The 19,860-nt window shown below is 41.3% G+C and overlaps 1 protein-coding gene across 3 annotated transcripts in view; it reads right to left on the reverse strand.

Annotated features, from left to right (window-relative positions):
- The window catches only part of ARMC2 (armadillo repeat containing 2), a 111,395-nt gene that overhangs the window by 46,684 nt on the left and 44,851 nt on the right, over positions 1-19,860 (reverse strand). For all 3 annotated transcript variants that reach the window (XM_032338876.1, XM_032338874.1, XM_032338875.1), the window contains exons 7-10: positions 17,883-17,981; positions 14,445-14,620; positions 8,682-8,784; positions 6,762-6,985 (exon numbers count right to left, since the gene is read on the reverse strand). In XM_032338876.1, the coding sequence (XP_032194767.1) occupies positions 6,762-6,985; positions 8,682-8,784; positions 14,445-14,620; positions 17,883-17,981 (602 nt within the window). The remainder of the gene's footprint in view (positions 1-6,761; positions 6,986-8,681; positions 8,785-14,444; positions 14,621-17,882; positions 17,982-19,860) is intronic.

The raw sequence follows: 19,860 nt of genomic DNA on the forward strand, positions 1-19,860 counted from the left end.
TCGGATTGAGCCCTGCATCAGGCTCTCTGCTCAGCGGGAAGCCTGCTTCCCTCTCTCTCTCTCTGCCTGCCTCTTGCATGCTTGTGATCTCTGTCTGTCAAATAAATAAATAAAATCTTAAAAAAATTTTTTTTTTCCCAGAATCTTGAAGCGGGAACAGTTGGCTCTGAGACTTGGGCTCCATTAAGTACCCAGAATCCCAAGCTGCTGATACAACACCCCCTTCCAATTTTAGTTTCTATTCAGTATGGTTCTCCACATACCTTCTCAAAGACAGAAAAATGAAAAAGATCCTACAGTTGAGATTCACCTCTAACTCTGTCACCTTAATTTCTTGTGCTTAACTTTTTTTCTCCTCAGAAGAAATGGCTCTTTGAAGCTTCAGGTTTTGGTAACTCTGATCTTACTTTGTTTAATAAAAATTTCTGCTGAATGCCAGCTTGTACAGCTGTGGGCCATGTCCTATTCTGTAGTGCTTTCATAGGTCAGTTCATTTAATTTTCCCAACTACTCATGAAGATGGTCCTTTACTGGGTACCTGGGTGACTCAGTAAAGTCAGCTCAGGTCATGATCCCAGGGTCCTGGAATCAAGTCTACCTCTGCCCCTGCTCCCTGCGTGTGCTCTCTCTCTCTGTTAAATAAATAAATAAAATCTTAAAAAAAAAAAAAAAAAAGATGGTCCTTTTTTTTTTTTTTAAAGAGATTTTATTTATTTACTTACTTGAGGGGTAGAGAGAGAGAGTACCTGTGCACAAGCTGGGGGAGGGGCACAGGGAGAGGGAGAGAATCTCAAGCAGACTCCAAACTGAGCCCAGAACCCAACTTGGGGCTTGATCTCATGACCTTGAGATCATGACCTGAGCCAAAACCAACCAGATGCTCAACCGACTGAGCCACCCAGACACCCCTCAGCTGGTCGTTGAAAGATGAAGGAAGGAAGGCTCAGAGACTGAGAAGCACTGCCGGGGGCAGAGCTGAAAGGCCAGCTCAGGCCGTTCCCCTCTTCACTAGGGAGCCCTGTCTCAAGAGCAGGTAAGAAGCCAAATGGACCATCGGGCTCTTGAAGATGCGGTAGAGGAGGAGTGGGACACAGAATACAGCAGCAAATTCAGATCAGTCAAAGCAGGGACTTAATGCTAGGCTTAGAAATGCTTTTTAAAAACCAACTGTATCAGAACACCTTGTAATTTAAAGATGCAGAGATAAAAACTCAGGCAAGCTTCAAAGAGAGCATGGACCACTAGCAGCATGACTCCATCCCGCCCGCCTGCTCAAACTTCTCCACACAAAGGAGCAGAAGTCCTCTTCCCATGGGTACCATCCACAGCATTAGCCAAAGCTGACCAATCCAATCCGTGCGTTTAAGATCTCTGCTCTCCTATACATTGTCCTTTCTTCATTTTCTGGCTACTTGTTTTTTTCACATTCCACAAATTTGGCCATTTCATAGAATCTGTTCTCAGCCCTCCTCTGTAATCTTTCTGTATTCTCCCCTTGAGTAGCTGCATTGCTTTCTTGACTTCAACTATTGCCTCCATGCAGATGACCCTACATCTGTTTTCTTAGCTTTACTGTCTCTGCTAAGCACTAGTCTCTAATTCCAGTCACTTACCGGACCGCCCCACTTGGCTCTTCTGCCGGCATCTTCAAGTTTTCAATGAAGATTAGTTATGTAATTTCTTCCTCTCACCAAATCAGTTCCTTGTATAACTCTCTAATTTCTCATGGTAATAATATCATTTTCTGAACCATCTAGGCTCATAATGTCTGACTCATCTCTCTTTGCTTAATTCACTTTCCTTTTCCCCAAACTCAAGCCAAGGTGAAGGAATGGAGCAGAGAGTGACGAGGGCCAGGGTGACCGACATCACCGAGAAATGTCCTCTTAGAAAAAGGAAGAAGATGACATGGGAGATGTACTGAGCAAAGGAGGGGGAAAGATTAGGATCAGAAGGACCCTCTGGGGGACGGTTGCAGACCTCAAGAAGTGAGCCCGGCAGGAGAGGTGGGGAGGCAAACAAAACCATGGTATCCGGGTGTTGCAAAACAGTCTAACTTCAAAGATGTATCTGAAGCAGGGTAAGAATATACTTCTCTAAGGATTGAACTCAAAATCAAATGAGGCAGGCTGTAAAGAAGAAAGCTTGGGAATACAAAGGAATAAAAACATAGGAATGTTAGTTCAAGACAATCTGGGTCTTACCAGTTACATTATATATCTATAAAGGACCTAACTGCAAATGTGATACCTTGAGATTTTCTTCAATAACAGTAAAGCAGCTTCCTGCGCGGTGTTCTCGAAACACCAGAGGACAAACGAGACACCAGAGGAATCAGGGGTTGGTTGTGATGATGAATTATACAGAAGGTCTTCTCCGTTCCCCTGGAACGGGGCATGAAGGAGACAACAGCAGACTTTCTGATGGAGGCGACTCCAGCCATTTTCCTGTGTTACACCTTCCCAATGTTAGCCTCAGAAATCAGAGAGGAGCCCTGACACCTCCTGATAATCCATTCCAGAAGGACACTGACAAATCCCTGCTTCTGTCGGTCACCTCCTGGGGTGATGCAATCCGTTACTGTCTTGTAGGGGGCCTTGAGTTTTACTTGGCCTTTCTTTTTCTCCCAGTTTTGGGGAGCTCTCTTGAAATTCTAGTATTCCAGAATTCAGTAAATGTGCATGGTTTAACTTTCTTCACTCTTACAATTTTACAGACAAAGTCATATCTCCAGACTGGAAGTATTAATACTTCCACTTGGTGTGAAGGTGGTGGTCCTCAGACCCCCCAAGCAGCAACACTCAGCCTCTTAAAATGCTATTACGCATCTGATTGGCAGAACTTAAGGCAGCAATGCACCTGTGGAAATGCCATGCTTTTGTAGAAGAACAAGGCATCAGAATACCATAATCTGGACACAAGAATCTCCAAAGAGTAGGCCCCTACTGGCAGCTCTCTTGTCCTCCACTATCTTCCTCACTACCCAGGATACGCTTGGCACAGAGGAGCCCCTCTCCCATCATCCGTGAAATGAATGTCTCTTGATTTCAGCCATACAGTGATAAACACAAACACAAACACACAATTGTGTGTGTGTGTGTGTGTGTGAGTGTGAGTGTGTGTGGTGTGTAAAACTCAAGGCCCCCTACAGGTCACAAGTGTGTGTGTGTGTGTGTGTGTGTGTGTGTGATAAAGAGAGCCTTTCACATAGAAACAACATAAAGAAAGAAATCTCAAAACTGCAGTATTTTTTCCTGTAGGTCGCGTTAGCTCAGGTGCTGTGGAGGAGCTTTTCTTCCACACCCATTCCTGGACCTCATTCCTTTAGCTCTATGATAATCTGCCTCAAATCTAATAACTTAGCAACACTTCTTAACTGAGGCTACTGTGTGTGAGATCTTAGCCTTCCAATCTGTTCCCACCCCTGATACATTCTCTTCCCATCACTTTTCAGCATTTTGGTCGTGATCAGTTTCCTGTCTCATGCACAGTCATCCTTCTGCTGCTCTGATCTCACCTCCTCCTCCCCCCACACCCACTTCCAGCGACTTCTCCAAGTCCACACTGTACGGCTCGGTGTTTGAGACTCAGGGCTGTGGCCTATGAATCTCACGGATTCTCACGGAACCCCTCTGTTCTGGACCGACCTACCTCCTCCTATGCCCCAAACACACCTTATCTCTTTCCCTTTGTGCCGGTTTCCCAAACCCTATACAACTTTCAGGCTCCAGCTTCCAGACGTCCAAAAGGGCAGCTTTAGGGAAACACAGTGACTCTAGCATTTGCCCCAGATGCTGGAGTGTACAGTTTTGTAAGAGGAGGTCCCCAGAAAGTACGCTAAAGTTACTGAGGTTCTCCAGGTTGAAAGTCATGAAAGAGAGGCTCTCACAACTGGCCATTGTTGCCTGTCTTTGTCTTTTTGGCCCTGCCACGTGCTCTCCAGCTCATAGATGTTTTATTGGTATAGCCACAGTAATTAACTGATTTTTTCTACTGAACAAAGTTGCTTTAAAAAAATGTCTCACGAACTAGAGTTACTGAGTTCCACAAACTGGTGTGAACAAACAATTCCGCACGTGGCCAGACCTGTTTGGTCGCACGTGCACACGAGCGGGCTAGTGATGAGCCAGTCAGCCTCACACATTTACAGGAGCAGATTTTCACCTGCTCTTCTCGTGAACACACGTGGCTTACGTCTCATCCATCATGTGACATGAAACAACTTTTCTTCAATTTCATGAAAGAGGAGGGAACGTCCAAGTCAGGGGGCCCTCCAACGATATCTCCCCCAGGTCTGTGAACACACACACACACACACACACACACACACCCCACACACACGGAGTGACACTGTACAGCTGATGCAAATGGGGCTTGGTGACCATGGTGGGATCCTGCTCTCAGGCAGTGGCCCTTCCTCCTGCTGGACTGTGCCCCAGGGAGAAACCTCAGGCACGTACAGGCTGCCCAAGCCAGATCCTTGGCAGCTTCAGAGCAAGCCTGGAGACCAGGACAGTGCCTGGTGAGAAGTGGCAGGCAGGGAGGAAGAAGTTACTGCAGTGTCCCTTGTCACACCCCCTAGAGGGGTACATGGATGTCAGGAAAGGAGAGGGGTATTTAACCCAGTGAGTCAGTTTGCACTTAAGGATGTTGAATGAGGGAAAATGGGAGGAAAGAGAGGAACACGGGGAATAGGACTGTACTTACGGCTATACCAGAGGTCCTAGCTCTGGACTGGATGTATTTTAGGTCACAATAATACTCAATGTTCCTTTATACCAAATGACCTTACTTCTACATATGATATGTTTTATTATAAATATATAAATAAATGTAAATATAAAAATAAATAAAATACATATATAAAAATAAAATTATATTTATTTTATTTTTATATGTATTTTATTATATATTATAATGTAAATTATAATATATTATATATTTACATATATATTTTTATATATGTATATAAATGGGTTGGAAAGAGCTTTTTTAAGATTTTATTTATTTTTCAGAGAGAGAGAGATAGAGAGAGCACAAGCAGGGGGAGCAGCAGGCAGAGGGAGAAGCAGGCTTCCCGCTGAGCCAGGATCCTGATTCGGGACTCAATCCCAGGACCCTGAGACCATGACCTGAGCTGAAGACAGCTGCTTAACCAACTGAGCCACCCCGGCAGCCCTGGAAACAGTTTTTTTAATCAGACAAGAATTTTAAAAGCTGCTGCATAAAAATGAAAAAGAATGAACACCCCAATGGGACAACAGTTCAGAATCTGAGGTATAATCTTATCGTAGAATATTAGGCAGTCATTAAAAAACGTAAAATGAATCTACAAGGGGTTCTCACTGTGTATTGTTACATGAGAACACAGAAGTGCATAGAATATCCCATTTTTGAAAACCTATGATTGCACTAAAAGGTGCTGAGCACATCAGCGCGAACAATGTGGGCTAACTGGTTAGAACAGAAGAAATAAGGAAGGAAGAGAATAATGGAAAATAAGCAAAGCAACTATTAAAAATAAGACAGTCCATGATAAAAATCAAGAATTATATAAAATTATGCATATGTGAGTATATATTTGCATGAAAATGCAATGGAAGAATGGTTATAAAAATGTTGGAGGTGTGTTATCTCAGGGTAAAAATATTTCAGGGGATTTTACATTCTTCCTTGTACTTTTTTACATTTTAGTAAGTAAATATAATAATTATATAACCAAAGTAACAATATTCATTGAGGAAAAATTTTGAATAACTCACTACCACTGGCAGCATGAAAATGAGGTTTCTAAGTCTTCATAGACAAAAGATGGCATATCCAGTAGAATTCTGAATCATTCACAACTAAAAGGGGTTTCCCAATCTTTTTTTTCAAAACAGAGACAGACCACAAAGTCCAAAATTAATGATCACCATAAACACTTTAAGCATCTTTAAGGCAGGTCTTAAATCTAATTTTTAACACACTCTCCCAAAGGCTCCAAGCACTCTGAGTGCTCAATCAATCCTCATTAATTGACAAGCACATTTCAAATCTCATGAATTATTACATCAAAGATGATATTATCTGACATACAAATGCTATTAAAAAGTAAAATCTCATCTAAAAATGAATATGAGAGCTGAGGCAGCTCCAGTGAAAACAGTTTAACTATGAAATTTAATCTGCCACAAAAGAAGTAATAAAAGTAACACAGAACACATTTTGTTCATCTTGCCCCTGGTCATATTAAATGTATCTAGTTTTGCTACCTTCATTACTGTAGTCTCAGGCCTGAAGGTCATCTACACAGCCCCCAACGACCGTCCACTCAACGTCATTAACTTCTACGTTTTATGGCAGATACAAGATTCATGACATTGGCTACCCATCCTCATGAATGATATCCAGTCTTTGAAACTCTAAAGATTAAAATTCTGCCTGTTAAAATTCTGATGATAGCATGAAATCATTTTGCAGAGAGATGCTCTCCTTTTATTCTCCTAGGCCTGCTTCCCCTGCAGAGTAGCAGAAATGGATGTCAAAGCTGTGCAGAGAGATGCTTGGTGAACAGCCATGAAATAGCCTTTCCAGGGGACACACACGTGGGGTGTGGGGGGGCAATGGCTGCTTCTCTTGATCCCTAATGCCAGATACCCCCCACCTGGCTGTAGGTAACAGCCCACCTGTTCCCTGTTACAGCTACCTGGCAGGTAATGGGTACGCGGGAACATGAAAACCCATTTGACACATACAACCTTTTCAATTAAAATACTTACCTGGACTAGTAAGTGGCCTGAGTTAGGCAAGCAGGTGCCACATTTCTTGGTGTCATCGTTTATCTGCTTGATCAAATTCATCAATATTTCCACAGCACCTTTGCTGATCATTTCATTGAGAAATCGTGGATTTCCAGAAATGAACTTGATAGCCCCCATACAGTATAGGAAAGCTTCCATGTTAGTCTGTAGCTCCTCACTTCTCAGGACCTCCAACAATGATTCTGCCAAAAAGATGAATTATTACAAATGTGTTAACGACTGGAGAGAGATTATTTTAAAGCACTTGTGTGTGACCGTCAAACACAATTTGTAAAATGTTGGTCAATATTACATTCAAATGCTTGTTAAGTGTTATTCTTGTGGGATGAAGAGGTAAGCTTACCTGCAGCAGAGACAAATCTCTGTAATCATAATGACAGCAAAAGGTTGAGAATATTAATTTATAAATAAGAACACCTTCTTTTAATCAAAATGCCATTTCTTGCCTCTTACTAATATTTACCAACCTTGATTTTTAGTTATAAAAAAGTTGCGTTATTATAGAATAATTGATAGTTGAAACAATTTAGGAGTGAAATTTCTTTTTTTTCCTTTTTCTTTTTAAAACATTTTATTTATTTACTTGAGAGAGGGACCAAGCAAGAGCGAGAACGAGCAGGGTGAAAAGCAGTGGGAGAAGCAGTTTCCCTGCTGAGCAGGAAGCCCTACGTGGGACTTGATCCCGGGACCCTGGGCTCATGACCTGAGCCGAAGGCAGATGCTTAACCAACTGAACCACCCAAGAGTTAAATTCCAGCAAACTTTTGAGGACCTACTAGTTGCTGTGTGAATGGGAAATTAATCAAGACAGGGTCTTTTAAGAAATCTCAATCACCACAGAAAACGATACTTGTAAGATAACATCCACCTGGTTCCGGAGACAACTTAAAAACATCCATCTGAATAGCTACAACTACTAGATTTTAGGGGTAACCCAGGCAATTCTGATAGGATTGATCATGCCTCTTTCCCATTTAATTTTATTAATGTCAGTGTGATCATTTGTCAGAATCTTTCTTTGTCCCTGTCTGCTGGCGTCAAAAAAAGAGATCATTCATCCTAGGTCACAAAAAAAAAAGAAAAAAAAAAAAAAGAACTCAGGGCATTTTCCTTGTTGCTGCCTTGCCTTAGATCAGCAATGCGAATTCATAAAAGATTTCTATTGAGGTAACTATTTGAGCATCTTAATTATTTAAGGGTGTACCAAGACTCAAACAGTATTAGTTAGGAAGGCAGCATGTAATCAAATTTCTCTATAGATCTGAAATGCATTTGAGACACTCTGATGTCAAACGTCTACAATAGCCGTCTTCCAGTTTGTCTTCCAAGTTTGAGTCATTCCTACTCCATCAAAAGCCCCCAAATTTCAATTATGTCAAATACCATTATATGTATTTCGTCTGATAATCGATCTGAGACCAGGAAATGGATTTTTAAGTAGGGAACACTTGCTAAAGTCACATAATGTTACTACAGGCATTTAAAACAAACAGTCAGGGGCACCTGGGTGGCTCAGTGGATTAAAGCCTCTGCCTTCAACTCAGGTCATAATCCCAGGGTCCTGGGATGGAGCCCTCAGCAGGGAGCCTGCTTCCCTCTCTCTCTGCCTGCCTCTCTGCCTGCTTGTGATCTCTGTCAAATAAATAAATAAAATCTTTAAAAAAAAAAAAAGTAAAACAAACAGCCAACAATCCTTGGCTCCAAAGATACACATTAAACAGAATGTGGAAAACACAGAGAAGGACAGAGCAAAACTAGGCATCACATAACTTCTGGATATTAGGAGAAAATTAAATATTCTAGCCACCATTAATGACAACTTCACTCCCCAAACTTCTCACTCATACTCAAGGGCCCCGTGCGCTGAATGATACTCACCGAGAATGCTGTCATTCTCAAACAGAGAGTCATTCTTTTCACTCCTGCTGATTTTAAATATAAGTTTGCAGACATTAAGAAGATTCTTTCTACTCACTTTAAGCTGCAGAGAAAGAAAACACGTTTTTATTGCAGAGGGAAATAAAGACGTGCCATCATTTTTTTTTTTTTTATCACAAATACCTATTTTAAAAGTGCTCCAGGGTATTTTTTAAAACATAAAGAAGGGGAGCCTGGGTGGCTCAGTGGGTTAAAGCCTCTGCCTTTGGCTCGGGTCATGATCCCTGTGTCTTGGAATCGAGTTCTGCATTGGGCTCTCTGCTTGGTGGGGAGCCTGCTTCCTCCTCTCTCTTTGCCTGCCTCTCTGCCTACTTATGATCTCTGTCAAATAAATAAATAAAATCTTTAAAAAACAAAACAAAACAAACAAACAAACCATAAAGAACAAATCTAAGATTAGGCTCAGCATTTGCCATCTATAGTATTTCATTAAATCATGGTAAATACAGTATAAATGATCTTTGGGGTATGCACATTCACTGATAAGCATTTATTTCTTGCTTCATAAAGTCTTATCCTTATACACGAGATTATTAGTTACTTTCTAAAGTGTATATGAGGATAAAAGGGGGGAGGATGTTGACAAGTTTAATTAAGCAGAATAATTGCTCTAACACACAAGAGTAAAGGAAGACAGATACCAAAATTTTAGATTAGACTAACTTAGAAAAGAACCTAGTAGGGCTGAAGGAAAGTAAAGAAAGGGGAAGTATGATTCTCTTTATTATTTGTATAAAAAGAACCCAAAAAAGTAATTTTTTATTAGATAATACATATATATTCATTTTTCAGACTATATCTGGAATGCTGTGAGATAATGGCAAATAGTGTTCAAAATTTTAAATTACCTTCTAAATCAGACAAAAATAGTCAAGTACATTAAACACAGGGACAATAAGGAAGCATACTTCTAAAAAAAAGACACAGTAGAGGGGGATTAACTACATCAAAGAGTCTCAATTCGCTGTATTATTTATCTAAAGTAATAAAAATTAAAAAATATCCTCAGTGTTCATCATTAGGGAATAATTTAATAAATTGTGGAACAATACCATTTGTATCAAGCAGTCCCAGAAAGTGTAACTATGAATACCATATTTTAAAAAAAGACATTTAGGGGCACCTGAGTGGCTCAGTGGGTTAAAGCCCCTGCTCAGGTCGTGATCCCAGCTTCCTGGGATCGAGCCCCGCATCGGGATCTCTGCTCAAGTGGGGAGCCTGCTTCCTCCTCTCTCTGCCTGCTTCTCTGCCTACTTGTGATCTTTGTCTGTCAAATAAATAAATAAAATCTTTAAAATAAATAAATCAATTAAAAAAGACATTTATAACTTATTGTAAGATGGAAATATTATAAGCCCTCATCGCAAGAATGTAAAATATGTTTATAGGAATGAGGTCATCGGAACAAATAAGTATATCTTATGGGTCATTATTTTATCATTAAAAAGCATCTTCAAAATTACCTTCAATTACCTTTAATTTTATTAATGACTTTCCAGTTAGTTTAAAAAAAAAAAAAGAATGGAATTTGTTCTTAAAGTTTCATTGTGGGGGCGTCCCGGGGGGCTCAGTGGGTTAAAGCCTCTGCCTTCAGCTGGGGTCATGGTCCCAGGGTCCTGAGATGGAGCCCCTCGTCGGGCTCTCTGCTCAGCAGGGACCCTGCTTCCTCCTCTCTCTCTGCCTGCCTCTCTGCCTACTTGTGATCTTTGTCTGTCAAATAAATAAATAAAATCTTAAAAAAAAAAGATTCATTGTGTGTTTGATCCACAAATATTACTGCACTCCTGCTGCGGACCAGGTACAGGGCTGTTCGCTGTAGGAGATTCGAGGGTGAGCGCCGTCAGCCTGGTGCCAAGGGGCAGAGGGAGGGAAGCTTTTCCCACACAGCAGTGTCCATCTGCCTCCCTGCTTTGGGCCCTGGACAGGTTATCTCAGAGCAACCTCGAAAACTAGGAGTTCTTTCCGGTTTTGCACCTGGGGAGTCTCTGTAAGTATTAGAAATGCAGACTCTCGGGCCCCAGATAGCTCTGCTGGATCAGAATCTGCATTTTAGCAAACTCCCTGGAGATCAGGGCTTGTGCAAGTCTGAGACTGTTGGGGAAGCATCGGAAACTGTTACTTGTGTCAGGCTGGCCACTCCTTCTGTTCTCAGGAGGGAAAAGGAAATGGGAATTAGGAAAAAAAAAAAAAATGGAATGCTCAAGGGTTTCAAAAAAATTATTTAAAAACCCAGAAGATAAGGGCACCTGGGTGGCTCATTCCTTAAGCGTCTGCCTTCAGCTCAGGTCATAATTCCAGAGTCCTGGGATCGAGCTCCGCAGAGCATCGTTTCCCTGCTCAGTGGGGAGTCTGCTTCTCCCTCTCCCACTTCCCTGCTTGTGTTCCCTCTCTTGCTGTGTCTCTCTCTGTCAAATAAATAAAATCTTAAAAATAAAATAAAATAAAAACCCAGAAGATGAGCTGACTAAAGAGAGTGGAAATAAATTCTCTATCAGTGGAAATAGATGTTGTTCTTAATACTTGAGAATATATTTAATCAGTTAACCATCTTCTGCTATACTGTGAGCCTCCGTGTGTGTGTGTGTGAAATGTAGCATGTGTTCTGTGCTTAATAAAACGTGCTGAAGAAATGAATGACGACAACTAACCTCAATCTCTGCCCAAGTCTTCTATTTTTAGTAAAAAGTGACGAAGGGAAAATGACAACTCACGTCCGGGTTTTCATTAAAGATCAAACAAACAAAAACCGGACGATTTCCAAGCCTGCTATAAGGTCAGTTTACATCCAAAGCACATTCCTATACCTTCTCTTTTGGTAACTGTAAAATTATGACTCTGAGACATGAATATATAGTAAGATACTAAGTCACATGCAAGGAACATGGACAACCTTACATAGAAGAGCCCTTCCTCGCACCCAGACCAGTCCCTGCCCTGTGCTTCACGTTCTGCTCTCAGCAACGTGCTGGCCCCAGCTCCCCACCCCTCATCCCTCCCCATCCCACCCCTACCCCTACCATTTCTCTGCATTTTCACAGCCTCTCCTGCTACATACAGCGCCAGGAGGGAAGACAGGGAATTTTATTCACTTGTATTCCCAGCATCAAGAGTCCCTGGCACAGAGTATGTTCTTGTACTGGGGTAGTTTACTTCTTACATTAAAAATAGCAGTCTTTTCTATTCCAAGAAAATTTGGGAAATTAAAGAGAAGTTTAAGAACACTTACACTACTACTACTACTATATATAATCACTCTTGACAGACTGGTGGGGTTTCTTTTCTGTTTTCTTTTTACCCACTACCTAGAGTACCAGATTTTTTTCCCCCTCCTGAATATATAGTTGCATTCATTGCATATATGTTTATACTTAAAAAAATTCTTAATACAGACTGATACATTTTTGTAAGATCCTTTGACACAAAGTTTAAAATTATATGACTGTCTGGCAAAACCTCCAACTAACTTAACCAAAAAAATGCAAGAAAGCAGAAGAACTGATATTATACTCCCTGAATGTTTTTAACTATAAAATTTTTTTTAAAGATTTAATCTATTTATTTGACACAGAGAGAGAGAGAGAGAGAGAGCACAAGCAGGGGGAGATACAGAGGGAGAGGGAGAAGCAGACTCCCCACTGAGCAGAGAGCCTGATGTGGGATTCGATCCCAGGATTCTGGGATCGTGACCATGATTGTGAGGGTCAACTTACTGGGCCACCCAGGTGCCCCTTAACTATAAATAATTTTAAATGTCTGAACTTTAATACTAAACTGGTAGTATTAGCAGAAACTAGAGAAGATATTAAAAACACCTTAGTTCCATATAACATATATATTATATATTATAATATATAATATAAAAAATATATATTTTGTTAGTTAGCTTTTCTTTTAACTTTTTATGATATGGTCTTTCTAAAACTTATATAGAATTCCATCACCAAGGCCTATGCAAAACAATGTCTTGTTTGGAACATTAAGGAGAGATTCAGGTAGCAGGTGGGAAGTTGGGCTGGATGGCCTTGAAGATCCTTCCTGACCTGATTCTGTAGCTAATCAGAACGGACAGCCTGCCCATGTCTGCACTCTGGAGTGTAGCCCGCTCAAAATCACCCCTGATTCTGCAAGGCAGTCAACGCCACACAGAGAGCTTTATCTAATCAAACTGAGTTCAGGATGGGATCACTGCTTGGGAGATGACCTAGCCTTTTACCCTAAAATAGTTAAATAGTATCATATATCTAATTAATTTGAATGGCACCTTTAATAGCCAAAATTATATTCTCTCGGGAAAGCACTGATGAATTCATGACATTTTCCTTCTCTGTCTCATTTATCTATTTTTTGGCTTGGTAGGGAGCAAAATGTCTGGGATCCAGATGAAAAACCAAAAATAATGGATTGCTCAGCAGCTAAGAGCTTCGGTCTCCCCAGGGTAGCTATGCTGGTAGAAACTTCCAGCCTCTCACAGGGGCTCTCCTGGGCCTAGGGGGCACCCCAAATCCAGGGCCAGAGAGGAAATGGGGCAAGCACGCAGATACCTTTTCACCTTTACCCGTCAGCTTTTTAATTCTTTTTTAAGTATTATTTAAATTCCAGTTAGTTAACGTAAGTCTACCTACAGCTTTTAACTTCAGTGATCTCTGTGGCTTCTGCTCTTTTTTGTTTCATTAAAGCTAACCGATCGGTTACCCCCAGTGAGGGGATCAAAATACATCTCAAATCACCATTTCAAAGAAGTATTGCTTTCTGAGTCATATATCATATCACAGTGTTTTAGAAGAGGGTGAACAGTTTGTGATGACAGCTCAGTAAAGGTGTAGCTTCTCCCCCCAAATTACATGGAGTATGTAGTCAGGATATTTTGCTTTCATGAAAGACATCAAAATAAGGAACACTGGGCATTCTTACTGAGTTCTTAGTAAGTATGCCAACGCTTACCTTCCCTGTGTACTTTTGGATTTTAAATTATATGAATTATGGGTGTTAACATAATAGCTTTTACTTTTATGAAACCAGGTAAACAAAGCTTCATTCATTTGTTTTAGCGGCTCTTTTAGAAGGTTCTCTAATAACTCTGTCTTATCTTTTGTTTCCAACCGCTTATGGCTGTGACAACAAAGTGTTCCCCTCAAACAATGGTATCATTTTGTCCGAGACAGAGCTTATCCAGACTTTTATTTGGTGTCTGGCTTTTTCTTCTAACACGTCCCGGGAGCCTTCTGTTACCGCCTTCCCATGACCACAAGCAGCTGCTTCTCTGTTTCACACTGGTTCATAAGGCACCTGGCCGGTGTGCCCACGGTCCAGGGTACCCTCGGTTATTTACTAAATCATGGAGTAGAATTAAGGACCCGGCAGAAACTGTAGGGCAGAAACCACAAGCTTGGGTTCCCTGATACCGATCTCCAGTCAAGTTACTTGAGAAACTGTTTTGAATGTGTTTGCCTATTGTCACCTTTTTTTTTTTTTTTAAACCTACCCACAGGCCAAATATAAGAGCTTATTTGAACATTTTCCACGACCTCAGCCTCAGACAGTGTTCCTAGTCAAATTCGGAGATGGCAATTTATTACCCTGATTTTTTTTCAAGATTCTAAATGAACACAATGCATTTCTGATCTCTGTAAGACTTACAAATAAAGCATTAGATAGAACTTTTATGTGCTATAGTCTACTAGACCAGAGGAAAGAAAAACTTACTGCTAGAATAATTTTTGCAAGTTTAAGGCTGAGCAAGTCTGAACCAATATCAACTAGTTTATACAGGGTCTTCAGGAGAACACTTCTTCTCTTAAATTTATTTCCAAGCATGTTTCCTTCCTCTAAAGCGTGATGAAGTTGTGTGCAAGCAGCACAAATCGTTTCAATGTTTTCTTCTGTCAGAGCAAAGAGAGTAAAGCGGCACTTACTAATTAAGGTCAAGTCTTCAAGTGTGTCAAACACAGTGTAAGTAAAACCCCCTAATTCTTTCCCCAAACATCTTCAAATTCCTGAACTATGTTTTTTCCCTTCTCTTGCAGTTTCCATCTACCTGTTTGTTTTTTTTTTTTTCCATCTACCTCCTACATGTTGACTTATTTACTCATCAGTCGGCTTATCTAGAACACACAGTCTTTCAAAGAGTGTGTTAAAGAATAGAACTGTACCGATCCCAGGTGGCCTGCTTTACTCCCCAAACACCCTCTACCTCATGGTGCTCCCTTCAGTCTCGGGGAAGCACACCACAGTGTCTCCACCTCCAGCCCTCTGGGGCATAGTTCCACTGGCCCAGAATGTTCTCCTCTCCTTCATTCCTACTGACTTGGGTCCATCAAGGCTTTGTTTACATTCTGGCTCCTCCAGAAAAGATGTACCTTTCCAAATTCCATGAACATTACTTCGTACTGTGTTTTTCCTTACGTATCTATGTATGCCGTGTTCCATGTCCAGTGCCCTCGCCCAGATGTCACGCTAAGTGAGGAGGAATCTTGTCTTTGTATCTTTGTATCACCAGAACATGGTTCAGTGAGAATACTGTACTGACAACCTATAACATAGTTTAATAAATACTTGTTTTCTAATGTATCTGGTGACAAAAACAATGATCCATATTTTTCTGTGAGAACAACGCTCATTATCTAGGAAAAGAGGGCTCCAAGGGGACAGAAATCTCACCAGTGTCACCTCAGCCACTATTACTTGCAGGTGGTTATTACAAGAGAGAAGGATTAGAAGACTGTAGTTGGGAAATGGGAGAATCCTAGAACATTTTATTTTACAGTGAGAATTCTGAGGACAGCCGTCTTTGAATGTGGTATCCATCCCAGTAGGCATATGAAGAAGAAAGCACACAAAGTGGAACCTGAGGGGAAATCTAAGAATCCAAGTCTGAGATATTCAGTTGAAAAATATTATCTGATAGATCCCATCACAAAACTTAAAATTAGGAAACCAACCTTAAATAAATACCATAATGTGCTCTTAAAAGCCCACATAGAGGAAGTGTGCGCCTGAAGAAGGAAATGACTCAGGCCATTTTTAGCTCTTTTCAACAATAACATCTAAGAAAAAATGTTAAACCTCAATAGCTTGGTAACCTTCAATGGCTTTTGGTTATGCACTTAAATAAATGAATTTTTGGGAAATGACTTAGACTCACTTTAAATAAAAGGAAAAACCTGAGCTCTATTGTAAGAACACTTTTGTTTTGTTGTTTTATTCTTCTGTTCCTGGCAGTTTCTTCACAAACCCCAAGTTCAGGCCGTGAGCCACTCTCTGGCCATGGGGAGATCTCAAGGCATTTTTCTAACACTTCCCTCTGCAAACTCTTCAGCCTGGTGGGTTCAATGAGGAGTAGCTGCCTTAGTTTAAAAGAAACTAAAAAAGGAAGTTTCATGGGTCAGATTTTAAACTGTTGATCAAATTAACTCTTTATGTCAGTCGGCTTGTTGTAAAGGCTATAGAGCCTTGAAAGACAACTTGAACTTAAGAGCTTTCAAGATTCTCAGGGGGCTAGAGCTAATAGGTAAAAGTTGGAGAAGTCATAGAAAGCAATGTAGCCACAAAGTCGTGGCTCCCTATAAGATACTTATTAATTACAAAGAGGAAAATAGTAACTTTAGAGTGGAAAAACCTGGACACCACCTTCCCCAAGTGATCGAAATTCCCACCCCCAGTAAGAGACCAGATGAGCATCACGAGCCTACCGCTAGGACGCACTGAGAAGGACACAGCACCACGCCTGCCGTGTACCTGCCCCGAATGCCTCATCCCGGTCTAAGTGTGAGAAAACACCAGGCCAAACTCCATTGTGGGGGCAGTAAATAAAAGAACTGGCCTGTATTCCTCAACTGTGTCAAGATCATGAAAAGAGGACAAATAATTTGAACTTGTGATCCAGGATTTTCTTTTTATATAAAAGGAATTATGAGGATAACTGGCAAAACTCAATAAGGTTTGTGTAGTAAGGTATGGTAGTATCCAGATATGTGACAGAATGTCCTTGTGTCTTGAAATATATGTTAGAGTACTAGGGGTATGGGACATCACTTGGCAATTTGTTCTTAAATGGTTTTCTTTAAAAGGAAAAAAAAAACAATGTTTATGTATGGAGTGTGTGTGTGTGCGTGTGTGTGCGTGTGTGGTGGGGGCTACAGAGGAAATGAGAGCAAGAGGAAGAGAGAGAGGGAGTAATGAAGCAAATGTGGTAAAAGATTAATATTTGGGGAATCTGAGGGAAGGGCATACAGGGTTTCTTTGTACTACCCTTGACACTTTCCTCTAAGTCTGAAATTATGTCAAAATAAAAAGGAAAACAAGAAAGAAAGAGCCTCAAAAGCTCAAGTAAACCCAGTCCTGCCACCATTCACTGTTCTTAAGTTGATGGGAGAGAAGCCATGCTTCAGGGCCCCCAATCCTCTGAGAAGGGAGATTCATCCACATTCCAGATCCCAAACTCCGGTTCCCTTTTCTCTGCTGGTGTCCTCAGAGCGCTCTTAAAGTCCTTCAGACTGAAGACTTCCTCTGGCCCAGGCCTCCGTGTTGCAGGCCTTCCTCCGCTAGCATGTTCTCCTTTTGAACCTTTGTTCAGACTGACTGCTCTCCTCACTAGTTTTTGCACACGTCTCCTAAAATAAAGGGCCCCAAGTGAAGCTGAGGGTGGAAATCAGGAACTCCAGAAGGAGAAAAGTCATCCACTGGGGTCTTGAGCTGTGGTAACCTTAGGAAAGTAGGACACACACATTTAGATCTAGAAAACCATGGGCACACCGCCCAAGCATGCCAGTCCATGAGACTTAGTCAAAGTTTCAGGGGCCTGAAATCTGTTTTAATCTTTCACTTTCATGTATTAACACCATGCCAGAGAGCTCAAACCAACATTTTCTTGGGCGGACAGAAGGTGATAGTTAATATGTATTCCATGGGGAGTTTTAGAAGCAGGCTCTCCTCCTGAATTTAAAGTGTAATTTTTACTCACTAAAAATCTTGTTTACCTGTATTTCTTATGTACATTAGTGGGTGAATATAGAGATCACTTCACTTGTTTCTGAACACGTTTGCAGAAATGGTAGTCAAAGTGCACTAAAAATATCAGGGCAATGAGGAATATAGAAATAAGCACAGATATTCTCAATTTAAAACAAAAACTTTTTGTGTTACCCTTTTCTAATTGGTGCAAAATCGGTGCGATCCTGGTATTCCAAAAGACTTCATCTACTTCTATTTCTGTCTCCTTTTCTTGCACATCAGCTTTTGAGGCTGCAAAAGAAATCCGGACCAGGAGAAAGCAATGAACAAGGAGGTACACCAGGAGTACGTCAAGTCTTTGTTATTCATCACCAAAATTAATCAGCTCTGGAATTAAATTATACCTTGCCCCCCAAGCCCAGCTAATTCCAATTAGAACCACTGTCTTTTAATCAAATCACCCCCCATCAAAATCAGGTAAGGTCATGTAAAGAAATCAGAACTTGAAACTCTCGTTAGGACACTGCATGATGTCTTAAGCTTTGTTAAGTGTTGGAATTTTTGTCATAAGGCAAATGATTGTTTTTGTTTTTTTAAGTAGGTTCTACACCCAATGCGGGCCATGAACCCACGACCCCAAGATCAAGGGTCGCATGCTCCACTGACTGAGCCAGCCAGGTGCCCCCATAAGGCAAAGAGTTGGAGTTATTTTTTATTTAAGCTTACTACTCGGTAACGTGGAATTAATAGGAAACTATAGATATGTAAAGAATAAGGATTCTGAAAACATTCAATGAAAACTTTTCTAAAAGGAAGGCCTGCAGAGAGGCTTTCTTTCCTATAGGAAATGAAATGGACACATGACTTCAAGGCCATTGTAATCAGCGCCAAGTGAATTTGTGAATCTCAGTCCAAATCACAGCCTTGGAATAGATGCCTTGGTTGCCCGGGGGTCTGGCTTCTTACCCTTTCTGTGCCTCATCAGTGAAACAGAGATGAAAATCTTTGCCTGTGGGGCTCCGAGAATTAAAAGACATGATATAGGTAAAGCTCAGTTCCCAGCATCTGGCTTCTTGTAACACTCAATAAATGTGAATTTCATTTTCCTGATTAAAAAACAACAGGCCACCGCTGTCTGACGTTCATCCGGCGGCACGATACCACTGAATCAATGAGATTAGATGCTGCCCTGGAACGTCGTAGGTCCTAGAAGAGGAATGGTTGCCACTGGCTGGGCGCCGTAAGAGGTCACGTGCCTCTACTTAACTTTTATAGCATAATGAGGAGGTCCTCAAATTGTCTCCATTTTCCAGATGAAGAAAGTGGGGTTCAGGGGCATTAAGCTACCTGCCCAAGGTCATACAGAGCCGTAGCCCTTGCTCTTGACCTCCATGCTACTCCACCCCACAGCAAAATCAGTAAACTGAGAGGTGACTTTGGAAGGCAGTGTGAATTGTATTAGAAACTGCAAATCACGATTACATGTCACACAGGAAATACCCCACTATCTAAAGCACAGACTGTGTAGCCGGAGAGTCCCTCCTACCCCCACCCCAGTGCGGAGCAATGCTGAAGACACATTCCTCAGTTTCCCTTCTCCCTACCGCTCCCTCTCTCCCTCCCCATAAGGCCCTCTCATGGTGCCCGGTCTATACTGGTTCAGAGTCTGTACCTGCTCACAGTGGACCTGGTACCAATCAATCAAATGCCCACCATGGGTGCCTAGATCCCAAAATGTCCCCCAAAGAGTTAGAAATAATAGGGAAATCAGGGTTTCATAGAAAGAGGGGAAGAGAGTGAGAACAATGAAAAGGCATATGGCCTACATATTTTTAGGTTATTTTAACTCGGGGCGGGGGTCGGGGTGGAAACCAGCTGACTAGGGAGGCCCATTAAGAGTTCTAGAGGTTCTAGAGTCACTGTGTGGGTTTGAATCCTCGCTCTGCTGGTCGACTGTGGGCAAGTTGCATCACTTTCCCTCTATAAAATGGGGTAACGAAGGTCATCTCCAAGTACTGGGATTATGGGTCATTTATTTTATGCGATCCACATTTTCCAAAACCTCTCATTCATTTGTGCTACTCTTGAGAAGGAAAAAAAAACATACAATACCTATTAAACTTCCCAAGCATACGGTGATGATATCACCCAGGAGAAGCAGGAAAGCTAT

This window comes from Mustela erminea, chromosome 4 (assembly GCF_009829155.1).
Source record: "Mustela erminea isolate mMusErm1 chromosome 4, mMusErm1.Pri, whole genome shotgun sequence".
NCBI lineage: Eukaryota > Metazoa > Chordata > Mammalia > Carnivora > Mustelidae > Mustela > Mustela erminea.